Source organism: Oryza brachyantha, chromosome 8 (assembly GCF_000231095.2).
Source record: "Oryza brachyantha chromosome 8, ObraRS2, whole genome shotgun sequence".
NCBI lineage: Eukaryota > Viridiplantae > Streptophyta > Magnoliopsida > Poales > Poaceae > Oryza > Oryza brachyantha.
Window position 1 is genome coordinate 700,278 of NC_023170.2, and position 13,768 is coordinate 714,045.

The following is a 13,768-nucleotide window of genomic DNA, read 5'->3' on the forward strand; positions in this document are numbered from 1 at the left end:
GAAATACGAAGCTTTGTTGCATCAGAGCATCCCAACAACTCATCTATCCCATTCTATATCTTAAAGATAGAGGATGAAGACTATAAATTGAACTTCAACAGAATGACTATCATATCATCTATTTTTAGATGTCATACATATTAGGAAAGAACATTCATATTTAGATAATCTCTCCATCCTCCAAAGAGGTATAGAAGATGTCATATATGGATGATCTAGTGGAGTATAAAGAGATATGAATGATGAAACTAGTTTAGATTATCATCCAAATGAAGATATAGATGACTAAATTTAGATGAAGCTGTTGGGGATGCTCTCTGAAGCGGTAGTAGTATAGATTAGAGCATAAGCTTATGCATGATATGACTCATATGTTCAATTCCAGTATTTCATCCAAAATTATATTTTCTGGTATACAAGTCCCAAAGGCACCAGCCATATCAGTCAAAAAGGGAGCAAAAAATGTGACACTTTGGGATTTTAAAGTTTAATTTCATCTCAACTCCTGCAAATGCTGTCCCCACAACTTCCCGGTTTCTCGCAGCAACGGCCAAATTAACTAACTTAACGGCCACACTCCCCACTCCCTCTATATTAATGGTCACCTGGTCAGTCTCAGTCTCGAGCCACGCTCTCCTCACTTCACCGAGGCAGCAATGGAGCCAAAGCGCAGCAGCGGCGGCCTCCGCCTGGTTGTGCTCCACCTGCTGCTCTTCGCTCCGGGCTCGGCCACGGCGTTCAACTACGCCGACGCGCTCGCCAAGTCCATCATCTTCTTCGAGGGCCAGCGCTCCGGCAAGCTGCCGCCCGGCAACCGCATGCCGTGGCGCGCCGACTCCGGCCTCAACGACGGCGCGCAGTACAATGTAGGTTCGCCGCCGTTGTGTTTTGCCTTGTTTATTTGTGCGTCCGGCGCCGGAGAGGGGTTTGTGATTGTGATTCCGGGGGGATTTGGGCGTTTCAGGTGGATTTGGTGGGTGGCTACTACGACGCCGGCGACAACGTCAAGTTCGGCTTGCCGATGGCGTTCACGACGACGATGCTGGCGTGGAGCGTGCTCGACTTCGGCAAGTTCATGGGCGCCGAGCTGCCCAACGCCCGCGCCGCCGTGCGCTGGGGCGCCGACTACCTCCTCAAGGCCGCCACCGCCACGCCGGGCGCGCTCTACGTCCAGGTCGCCGACCCCAACCAGGACCACCGCTGCTGGGAGCGGCCGGAGGACATGGACACCCCCCGCAGCGTGTACAGCGTCACCGCCGACAAGCCTGGCTCCGACGTCGCCGGCGAGACGGCCGCCGCGCTCGCCGCGTCGTCCATGGTGTTCCGCCGCACCGACCCGGCCTACTCCTCCCGGCTGCTCCACGCCGCCATGCAGGTGTTCGACTTCGCGGACCGCCACCGCGGGTCGTACAGCGACTCGCTGTCCTCCTTCGTGTGCCCCTTCTACTGCTCCTACTCCGGCTACCACGACGAGCTCCTGTGGGGCGCGTCGTGGCTGCACCGCGCGTCCAAGAACGTGTCGTTCATGTCGTACGTGCAGGCCAACGGGATGCAGTTCGGCGCCGGAGACGACGACTACTCCTTCAGCTGGGACGACAAGAGGGTGGGCACGAAGGTGCTCCTCTCCAAGGGCTTCCTCCGCAACCGCCTCCAGGGGCTCGAGCTCTACAAGGCGCACTCCGACAGCTACATCTGCTCGCTGGTCCCCGGCACGGCGAGCTTCCAGTCGCAGTACACCCCCGGCGGCCTCCTGTACAAGGAAGGCGAGAGCAACATGCAGTACGTGACGACGGCGACGTTCCTGATGCTGGCCTACGCCAAGTACCTCCGGTCGAGCGGCGCCACCGTGTCGTGCGGCGGCGGCGGCGCCAGGGGGGAGGAGGTGTCGCCGGCCGACCTCGTCGCGCTGGCCAAGCGGCAGGTGGACTACATCCTCGGCAAGAACCCGGCGGGGATGTCCTACATGGTGGGCTTCGGCTGCCGGTACCCGCAGCACGCCCACCACCGCGGCGCCTCCATGCCGTCGGTGCGCGCCCACCCGGGCCGCATCTCCTGCGACGCCGGCTTCGGCTACCTCCACTCCGGCGCCCCCAACCCCAACGTGCTCGTCGGCGCCGTGCTCGGCGGGCCCGACTCCCGCGACGCCTTCGCCGACGACCGCGGCAACTTCGCGCAGTCGGAGCCGGCCACCTACATCAACGCGCCGCTCGTCGGAGCGCTCGCCTACTTCGCCGGAACAACCAAGTAGTAGTGCTGTAGGAGTGGTGAGCTGCTGACGTGGTAGCGCGGGAGCGCGAGCTGAGCTCCCCCGCCACGCTGTATCGTTGACTTCTGGTGCGACTACTACTGTACGTGTACTCGCCGCAGCTGTTTTTTTGTGCGGCATACGTACGAATGTACGTACGTATACGGAGCCGTGTACGGTGCACTTCAAAATTCGCTTCCGTCCTACGGCGCACGTGATTCCGCAGCCCGTTTAGGCCCAGCCAGCATGGGCTGCATGTGGGCCGTCGTTAAATTTACTGGGCCGTATTATTGGACCGAGTTTTCCTACTAATTGGCCCTTAGTGGGCCGTAATGTCACATTGTTTGTGGGCCATGTTTTCATTACTAAACTGAGATTCCGTATTACGAGTAGGGGCGGTAACGAGTCTAACTATTTTGCCTACAAAATTTAAGGGTCGAGTTTAAGACGGATTAAAAATAATATTGTATAAAATTTTAAGTTAATTTTTTTAAAAAAATTAAAGAGAGTTGTGAAAGAACCGAAAGAAGAAATACAAATTGATGCCTGCAATAACAAATTAACCTGTTTTTTTTATAAAAAAAATCTTGAAACAAGTTATGTTGTGTAAGAAACAAATTAATGTGAATGAAATGCTTTGTTCCTCTTATATTAGTGGAACGCTGGAGTATTTTACAGTTTGGAAAAAAAAGTGATTTGTAGGGCAAAACTTGCAAGGCCAAATTAGCCTTTCTCCCAAACTAATTGATGCCTACTGCTTCTGTATCATGCTATTCAGGAGTGATCACTAAAAGACAATGTGTCAGTCAAAGAAAATGACTTGCATTACCTATATTAATAAATGGTTGATGCTTTCATTCAACAACTCCCAAATAATATCCCTTATCTGTATACATCTCAATCGTTTAGGACCAATTCCATGCTATGAACGACAATTGGGCACAGTCCCTCTCAACTCTCATCAAGTTAATTTGTGAATAGTATTTTGTATATGATAATAGTAAAGCCATGATAATCTATCACTATCCATCCACCATCACAATTACTGAAAGCTTCACGTAAGTTCTACTACATAGCCTTGACTGACGAGCAGTTCACCATTTTTTCTTTTATCTTTGAAGAAACGGCAGGAGCTTTGCCTATTTAATTAAGAAAAAGATGAAGATAGACACATAGATTTATAGAAGTTGCATATAGACAAGAAAAATATTTTTGGGGAAACAGTTTTAAATTTTTGAGTGGATGTCTCATTGTTTCTTGCATATAATATATAACTTCATAAACAAACAAGTTCAAATTTGATTTCTTCAAATTATTAAAAGAAACAAATATAGCTGTGATATATGCATATCACCTGGAGTTTAATTTGTTGTTTTTGTCACAACTTATATATACGAGTTAAATTTAAACTTACAAGTTTATGCTGTGATATACTATCAAGATTAATTTTAATTATTTGTATGGCAAGAGGGTAAATATTCTCAAAAGTTTAAATTCCATTCCCTGATTATTACAAGTTAATTTTCCCATTGGCTAATGTCCTTAAAGATATGCACCACTTGCACCTGAGACATTGACTCTCTTATTGAAATTAAATTCTTGGACCATTCCTTTCCTCCCAAACAGTTGAACCAAAATATACAAATTTTCCAAACAACTGGCTGCATTAAAGTATCAACCATACATCTCAAATCACACCAACCAATTTAACAAAGACGAATGAGTACTCCCAAATAAATTTAGAGTACATCATCACCACAACCAACGTCTCACCTATACACGTTGCAATCTAAAATGATTAATTTCTAATTATTCATGGGCGTGTGTGTTTTTTCTTGTTGACTAAATTTGCATTGCATGCAGAGCCATGCATGCATGTGTTGACTTGAGCACGATAGAATTGGATCGATCGGTCACAGTTCATCCCGGCGGCCACCGGCGCCGGAAATGTCGTTGGTGCAGACCATGGCCTCCTTGAAAAGCTTACCCGGCCGGCAGAAGTAGCCCTGCTCCGGCGCGCAGTGGGAGTCGTCGGAGCAGACGCAGAGGCCCTCGATGCCGCAGCGGCGGTCGACGATGTTGGGGCTCCCGTTGATGCCGAGCACCTGGTCGCTCCACTCGCTGGAGAAGATGCCGTCGGGGTCGTACCGGTCCTTCACCTTGAGGAACTCGCCGGAGTTTGGGTACTTGGCGGCGGCGCCGTCGAAGGCGAAGTTGCGGTTCTTGCCCCAGTGCGGGACGGCGCCGTACTTGCGCAGCGCCATCTGCTCGAGCTCGTCGAACACGTCGGAGTGGGGGCGCGGCTCGCCGTCGGTGTAGCTCCGGTAGTAGGTGACGTCGAAGTCGACGCAGTCCTCCGGCTTGCCGAGGTAGGCGGAGCTGGCCTTGACGTAGCGCATGAGGATGCCGAGCTTGGCGTCGATGTCGCAGAAGGCGCGCGGGTTGAGGTCGCGCAGCCGCATCATGTCGGCGACGAACGCCGCCGCCTTGGAGAGCGCGATGCTGAAGCCGGAGTTGTACAAGAAGGGGCCCCGGATGCGGGGGTCCCACGTGCAGGAGGAGAGCAGGCCGTCCTCCGGCGAGCTGATGCACGTGCCCGACGCCTGGATCCGGTTCTGGAACCCCACTACCGGCCACCCGGTGAAGAAGACGCCGTCGTTAGTGAAGCCGTACGCCTGGAGCTCGAACAGCGCCGACGGGGCGCGCGCCGCCAGGCAGCGGGCGACGTCGCTGCCGTTCTTCTCGAGCTTCTCCTCCGCCGCCCTGGCGGTGATGAGGCCCAGCGTCGGCTGCGCGCGGAAGCCGAGGTAGTCGTTGAGGCCGTTGCCCGGCGTGGCGACGTCGACGCGGTCGTCTTCCCGGTAGATGACCTTGCGCTGCCGCGGCAGCCACGCCATGTCGCCGAACTCGTGGAGGCCGCCCCACACCGCCACCTTCTCCGCGAAGTCCGAGTCGTCGCGGGTCACGAACTTCACCGATCGCTTGAACTGCGGCTGCAGCTCCAGCGTCACCTGCACACGTATTTCACCGCGTACATCTATCGTTAATTATTTTTCACAATTAATTGATCAAATTTTCGATCGATCTGATAGTTCTACCCATGCTCGTTCTGCAATTTCGGTTTCGTGCTTTCCTAGCATCAAAGTATTTCCCCCAAAATTTTCATGTTTTTTGAATTTAGCCAAATCTGTTCAAATCTTTTTCTAAATTCGTTGAAATTTGGAAATTTTACATCCCAAGATATATATCCTTAATTATTTGAGTTTTTGTTCATCCTGGCACGAAACTATTTCACCCAAAATCTCAGTTTTATTTTTTTTTGTGAGGTTAGCAAAAATTTGTTGAAATTTCGAATTTTTCACTCGAAAATAATGCTAAATATATGAAATTTTTAGTGTATAAAAATCTCAGGTTCTAGTCATGCTTTGAAATTTCCGACTCCCCCAGCACGAAACTGTACCTCCCAAATTCTTTTTTGAATTTAACAAAAATATTCAAATTTATTGTAAATATGCTGAAATATAACAAATTTTCGTTCCGAAATATCTTAAATTTTATTACCAGGAAGATTTTTTTATAAAAAAAATTGTCAGCTGATAGATCTGTGCATACTGAAATGGTACTAAGCAGTGCTTAATTTGATCAATAAACAGGCCTGGCTAATTAAACTTCATGTATCTTTTACTTGAAGGTAGGATAAAGTAGTGAATCTCCATGGATGCAACAAGACCTAGCTCTCTAGAGTTAATATTCATGGTAAGTACAATTAAGCATGCATGGTCATGGATTTTTTTCCCTGATCCAAAGCAAAGAGGACGAATTTTACTATTGATTAAACGTTTGAATTTTTTTCGTCAAACACACGTGCAATACATGCGGCGGTTGAGGGAAGGATGTGTATGAGATTTTTACCTTGCATGCATGTCTTTAAATTATCATCCAATAAAAATGACCGGATTTGATCGATGAAATTAAAATTTTTAAACATTCGATCAATAGGTTAGAATTAAGGACAATAATTAAAGCCATAGCGATGCAGTTATGCATGTATGCATGTCGCTGGTACGATCGACGTACGGACATGAATGCCACGTAGGCAGTGGTGTGTATTGTATACCTGGGAGATGACGCCGAGGACGCCGAGGGAGACCTTGGCGGCGTCGAGGTCGGGGTCACCGGCGACGAGCTCTCTGACGACGGCGAACCCCTGGCTCGCCGGGGCGGGCGTGACGATGCGTAGCCCGACGACGTACTCGTGCACGGCGCTGCCCTTGCCCCAGAGCGAGCTGCCGTGGGCGCCGGTGGCGAGGAGGCCGCCGATGGTGAGGCCGTACCAGTAGGGGGAGTGCGGCAGCGCGAGGCCGGCGGCGGCGGCGGCCCTGATGAGGTCGCGGAGCACCATGCCGCCCTCCACTGTCATCAGCCGCCTCCCGGCGTCGACGCTCACCGTGCGGTTGAGGAACCGGGTGCTGATGATGGTGCCGTCGCGGCCGCCGGGGCAGGCCAGCTTTGGGAAGCTGTGGGAGTGCCTCGTCGCCACCTTCACCTTCCGCTTCGCCGCCGCCGCCGCCGCCACGGCCGCCACCAGCTCCTGCTCGCTGCGCGGGAACGACGCGTTGGCGGCGCGGCAGATGGTGCGGTCCGGGAACGAGCCATACACGTTGGTCACCGTGCAGTCCGTCGTCCCGCTGGTGCAGGCCACCGGCTGCGGCGGAGGGCTCGACCCGGCGAGCCGGAGCCCTACCACCAAAACGACGAGAGGAAGAAGAAACGCAACGACACCTCTCATGGTGACACACCTATATTATCTCTTAGCTAGCTATCGAGCTATCACACAAATGGTCGTCTTCTTCCCCGCAGTTTTCAAGGTCTTAAATAGAAATCAAAGCAAGCTATAGCTAGGTCAGCCATGGCGCAACTAGCTTAATTCTTCCTCGATCGTTTGATCCATCCTCACACGGAAGCAAGCATCGCAATTTTTCTCGTCGATCGATCAAGTGGTAGTAGGAAACATAGAAATTAATAATGCACATGCGAATTAATTATCAGCTCTTCACCGCTGCCAAAAAAATGTGGCTCAACATCTGTGCAAACATTTTCAAAACAACCGACAGACATGTCTACACCCATTTATGTCGTACTGTGTGTGTCGTTGAACAAATTAACGAAAGACACGACACGGTTAATTTGAGTGTCTGAAAGCACGTAGCTAGTGAGAATAGATCGATCGATGCATTTTTTTCTTCAATCAACGAGAGACACGACATGGTTAATTTGAATGTGTGTACATATGCTGTCAAATCATGTTTAGATCAGCAAGAGGCCGTGTTTTGAACTTTCAAAGATGATCCAACGAACGATCTAGCACAACCACAACACAGCTAGCTAGTCAAGTCAGTAAATTAGGTTAATTGGGTCATAGTTGCAATGTTTACACGCAACGAGCAGCAAGAAAACAATTGCTAATTAATTATAGGGGAGATAGGAAAATAAGCCAAATACATAGTATATATCTGCAAGCAAAAAATAATTTATGAATAAAACTTTTGCATATGTATTTTTAGTGATCTATAAGCTAAGATAAAAATAAACTACGATAAAAAATTCTAAATTTAACTCCAAAATTAAAGTTTAAAATTCAAATTTTTTCTTACCAGCGTAATCAGAAGCGGAAAGATCAATAAGGGTGCAAGTGTCCAATTTGATCACGTGCATATGCATGCATGGGCAAGTATATCATGTAGTTTTTTACTGGCTTTGTTTAATAATGTAAGATGTTTAATTTTTTTTGGTAATGTTTGACCATTCGTCTTATTCAAAATTTAGTATAAATATAAAAAATGATAAGTCGTGCTTAAAGTTATTTTGATAATAAAGTAAGTCACAAGCAAGATAAATGATATTTTCATAATTTTTTCAATTAAACAAATGATCAAACATTGCAAGTAAAAAAGTCAAACTAAACGGAGGGAATACCAATTAATTGGGGTAGGAAAATCTTGACCTGCTGCATGCATAGATGAACAATGAAAATATGAAATGATCGATGTGGCATGATCAGCATTATCGCCCCTACCTACTTCTAGTATACTGTTTAACTTGTTTTTAATGTAAGCAGAGATAATATGAAAGAAATCACGCATGCATTGATTATAATTGTGTAGGTAGCTAGATCTGCCATATTCAGCACACGGATCACGCATGTGCAGGTACAGAAATTATGTATAAATTCACAGGCAAAACGCATTATGATATGCTGTATGATTTGAATTTGATAACATATACTGGATCGTTCCCTTTCCTTTTCTTTTTTACACATATGCTGCATATACATTTGCTTAGTGTAGTAGTTATTAGGCCATGTACAGGAGATAGAGATTTAATTGGATATGCTTGACACCGTGGAATCTTTTTCTTCTTTATTACATCGATGACAAAAATCAACGTAAGCAATATCCATCGAATTAAAGAAACCAAGTATTCGTACAAAATAACTTTCAAATTAAAGTAAATTAACTAGCCTGTATCAAATCAACAAAACTTGAGGCAATAGAAGCATGCAGTAGGTGGACAGCAATATATACTACTCTCCATCTCCTTTCCATTTTTCCACAAATTAATGACAAGGATTGATGCATGGGCAAGGACTTATGGGACAATGATTTTTTTGCAACTAGGTGCAATACAACCATATGTGCATGTGACCTAAATAGGTATAGAAAATTTTGAAAAAAATGGTAGCATTGATTAGGATGATTTAAGTGTATATATTATAACTTGCAAGGCTAAATTAACTAGAAAACGAACACTACCCGTGCAACACAAATAAATTTTGTTACTTTTATTTCTTGATGTGTAGATTGAATTTAGACTTACATGCATGTTTTTGCATTGGTTTATAACATTGTAATCTACCTTATCAAATTTAATAAATTTTTTTATAACTATTTAGGTCGCATGCACGAAATGAAGTGGTGCAACAGCTTCCTGCAAAAAAAAAAAAGAACTTTCTAGGACTATATATGCATGCTTGAAAAGAACATTATGCTTACGTGCAGGCAGGGGGATATAGAGGTTTGTAATTAAAGGTAGGCGTTTAAAAATCATATCCTATTTTTGTTCCATGGCCAGATTGGCAACCATCTTAAGTGTGAGAAGTGATCAATTTGATGTCTGATGTACTCCTAGGAAATGTGAGCTACCAATTAATCTAGACTAAAGATTATATCTGAAACAATTATCTCTGTAGGGTAATAGTTCATAGTTCCTAAATGTATATTTTTTTCATGCACCGAGAGGTTTATTTTGGTTTTGTTCTAAAAGAAAACTTGAAAGTACTAATTAACAGGAACCTGGTCATACCTTGAAGAGGAAAACCAATCCCAGACAGACTTAGTTCATCTTGATTAGTTGTTTGGACTAAATTGCCTCACAAGAATAGAAAACACCAAAAGTGCATAATTATTTTTCTTTTCGTTGTTTGATGAGAGCTTTATTTTTCTTTTACATTACATATTTGTTGCCTCTCGTCTCAGGCTTCTGAATGGATTGGAAAATACGAGGCCAGTAGATTACCTTATTATGTTTGATGCCTGAGGAGCTCTGTTTGGTCTCTTGTTAGGTTCTCTCCTCTACCCCTCCCCCCTATTTCCTTGCTCTTTTGCTCTACAAATATGCATGTTTGTGTTCTATTAAATGATACTCCCTTCATCTCTAAACTTTTGACGCCGTTGACTTTTTTATATATGTTTGACCATTCGTCTTATTCAAAAATTTTACTTAATTATTAATATTTTTATATTATTTTGTGTATTGTTAAATATATTTTTATGCATATATATAGCTTTACATATTTGACAAATATTTTTGAATAAGACGAATAGTCAAACGTGTATAAAAAAAGTTAACGGCGTCGAACATTTAGAGACGGAGGTAGTTGGTGGATACAATCATCCAATGATATTTGGATATGCTGGTGACTAGTAGTGCTATGTATGATCTCGCATTATTTGAGCTGGCATGGATGGTAGACGTGGGGTAACCATCTAATGTGTTAGGCGATTGCATGGTTGCAAAAGGCTATATTTTTTATGCGGTTTGTTTTTAACAACCAAATCTCTTATAGAATATTTAGGCATTAACACCATTTTCCTCTTTGCTGCTGAGCAGCATACCATATAAGTATATTCTAGCTGACTACCTCTTTGAGTCTGTTATGTGACTATAGTTTGCTACCTTGGATTGTAAGACTAAAGAGTTGACTTTTAATCATTATTGATGAATATGCAACTATTTTCTCAAATAAATTTAGAAAATAAGGTTTTATTAGTTTTGTGACAAATTTAAATTTTACGGTTTAACCAGTTGTAATAGGTCAGGTCCCAAACTTTGATTCTATTTTAGGTTCCCTAATCTACCATGCATCGATGAGGTACCATCTTAAAATGGATATCGCTATTGCTTTGTGAATAGTATGAGAAACCGGAAGAAAATGTGATGAATTTATGCAAGATGAAGGACCGACTTCCTTGCATGCATCAGTTAGGGTGAATAGGACAATAAGTTTGCACCCCTTTTTGTTTTTACCTATCTAGCTATTACTAATTTGTTCTTGAAATTTAGTTTTGATTCGTATTTAGTAATTGAGATTCATAAAGATGGGTTGATACATAAAATCTTTATAACTGAAAAAGATGCTATTTTGTTAGCCTAATTGCAGATAGGTTGATAGGACGCGCAACGCGCGCCGTCCACTCTACTATATATATGTATGTCCACAGTGTATATATGAATACCACTATATCCTTCTCGTCAACTAAAGTCCACAAATCAAATCACGGTAACCGCAGCAGCTGTATTATCGATCATAAGATCATATCGTAATTTTGAATCCTGCATGTGCTGTATTATCGATCTGACAAGGCACTTAATTAATTAGCTAGGTCATCAAAAAATGATCCACCGACCGTGCTAGCTGAAGTATGACGATCGAACTAATGAAACGATCAAGAGAAGCAACTGTCCCGAGGACACAAATTGGGAGATTATAGTGCAAACAAATCGAAAGTATAGCACATGTTTGTGTCAACTAATTAAGCAAGGTAGCGTAGTCAAATGTAAGACATTATATATATATATATATATATAACGCCGGTCGAAAACAAATTGCACTAGTTTTAATAGTTTATATGCATGTCCCTCTTCCAAGGTTACTGTACTCACTGTCAGCTTGCAGTTGTTGTTGCTGGGACAAACAATCTTTTTTCGACTTGGTACAATACCATCCATTATATGCAAATGACCTAAATAATTCTAATTATATATTTTTTTGAAAAGAATAGTACCATTGATTATGTTGGTTTATGTGTATATATAAACATGCTAGGTTAAATTTGATCTACGACTATGAAACCAAAAATTAATGAAAAGACAAATAACTGTATCCATGGGGCGTAAATAAAATTTGTTATGTTCATTTCTTGACATATAGATTAAATTTGGACCGGCTGCAGGCATGTCTATTTAGTAGCTTATATAATTATAATATAACTTATTAAATTTTATAAAAGAATCCGTAAATATTTAGGTCGCATGTACACGCTTATATGTTATTACATCTAGGCGTAAAAAAAAATTAAGTGATTTCTGGTTGTTGTTGATTTTGCACATGCATAGCACAACAGGGAGGCAGATGAGATAAAGATCGATCGATACGTATATATTTTGTGGATAATGGGTTGGATATATGTTGACTTTGCATTTACTAATTATGTGTGTCTTTATTTGTATCATATAGATAATCAGTGCATACATACAAATTAGTAAAAAAATCAGTGCATACATACATAGCTGACGAGAAGGTGCATTGTGTTGTACACAAGCATATGCATGCATCAAGGATATATTACCTCTACCCTTGAATGTAAAAAAATCTATAGAAAAAAGTAAATACATGTTTATTCAGATTCATATATAATACTATACCCTTACATTTAATTACATTAAACAGAGGAAGTAAGACCTTACACTTCTTTTTTCGCTTTTGCTTATAAATATAGGCTGAAATTTAAATTTTAAACCTTAATTTTGAATTCGATTTTGTGGTTTTTCACCGTAGTTTTATTCATAAATTATTTTCTATTTATAAATATGTTGTTTGATTTTTATATAAAAAACAAACAATCACCTTAATAAAAAAAAAGCTGATACACATTCCAATATTGTATGGGATTGTGAGCTTTAATATTCCTATATATGCGCAAGTCCTAAAGGTTCATAACACCCTCTCTCTCTCCCTCTCCGAGAACTATCATAAAGGTTAAAGCTATTGTCAATTATTATTACAATGTTCCCAAACATATAGCTGCTTAGGGCACTCACAATGTTATAAACTATCTTGGTTTCTATACTCTAGGATATCATGTCAACAAACTATCTTCTACAATATAACTTTTGTATCTTCTTATCACATGGTCCACTTGTTTCTCTTACAGGCAGTCTTGTTTTACGTGAAGATACTGTGTCTTAGTCTAAAACCACTTTTTTTATTTTTATGTCTATCTCAATAAACAACATGCCACATCAGCAAATTGCTTACATGTTATAGCAATAAATACAGATAGAAACTATTCTTGGATCTGCATTGTGAGTGCCCTTAAAACACGAACGAAAGGTGTAATTAACAAATTGAAAATTTTTGTTTCTACAAAAAAAAACCCCAACACATTAGGTACGGTTTATTGATATCCAAGCGAATACTATTATAAGAGATAGTACAAGAAAACCCTTTATAACCTCTTTTAAATTAGTGTTGATGTAAAATTTATGCTTAACACGCTGAAGATCTAGGAGGTCTATTTAACTCTAGTGCAGATCCTAAATTTTCGGATTCAAGACATCCCAGTTAATTTGGACTTGTAATTGACATGGAGAAATCAAAATTTAAATTGAATCGGCCTATCGGCCTCTAGGTCGATGGATGATACGTTGATCGGCCAATTTGATCTAAAGCACAGTAATAAATTGATTGGCTTAATAATAATAATAATAATAATAATAACAATAATAATAATAATAATAATAATTAATGAAAATAAACTAGTGCAGATATATCTAGCTAGTAATTAATTTCAATTTATCAAATATCCAATCTACTATATTAGGAATAATCTCAGTAGATCAGACAGTATACAATTATGGCTAATAAAGATAATGAGAACATTAATAAATCAAGATTATTTGGATGACATGAAAAATATGGACATCTTCGCAAAGGGCAAGAAATCAAAGACTTTGGCGACACATATGACCTGGCATATACATGTGGAGCTATCTAGTTGTGTGGAACTCTACCATCTTGGAACAATTAGATGTATAATACATGCTTGATCGAATCGATTATGCATTAGGTACGGTTTATTGATATCCATGTAAATACTATTATAAGAGATAGTACAAGAAAACCCTTTATAACCTGTTTTAAATTAGTGTTGATGTAAAATTTATGCTTAACACGCTGAAGAT

At 42.3% G+C, this 13,768-nt stretch overlaps 2 protein-coding genes across 2 annotated transcripts; one reads left to right on the forward strand and one right to left on the reverse strand.

The window, feature by feature from the left end:
• The first annotated feature begins 541 nt into the window (after positions 1-541).
• On the forward strand, positions 542-2,331 carry LOC102719136 (endoglucanase 19). The gene is made up of 2 exons (XM_006658999.1): positions 542-866; positions 965-2,331. Exons 1-2 carry the CDS (start codon positions 657-659, stop codon positions 2,246-2,248), a joined length of 1,494 nt encoding a protein of 497 aa, XP_006659062.1. The 5' UTR covers positions 542-656; the 3' UTR covers positions 2,249-2,331.
• Positions 2,332-3,812: 1,481 nt separating this feature from the next.
• On the reverse strand, positions 3,813-7,239 carry LOC102718199 (L-gulonolactone oxidase 2-like). The gene is made up of 2 exons (XM_040526784.1): positions 6,363-7,239; positions 3,813-5,256 (listed from the first exon to the last, which is right to left on the reverse strand). The coding sequence occupies exons 1-2, from the start codon at positions 7,032-7,034 to the stop codon at positions 4,159-4,161; spliced, it is 1,770 nt and encodes a 589-aa protein (XP_040382718.1). The 5' UTR covers positions 7,035-7,239; the 3' UTR covers positions 3,813-4,158.
• Positions 7,240-13,768: the final 6,529 nt, after the last annotated feature.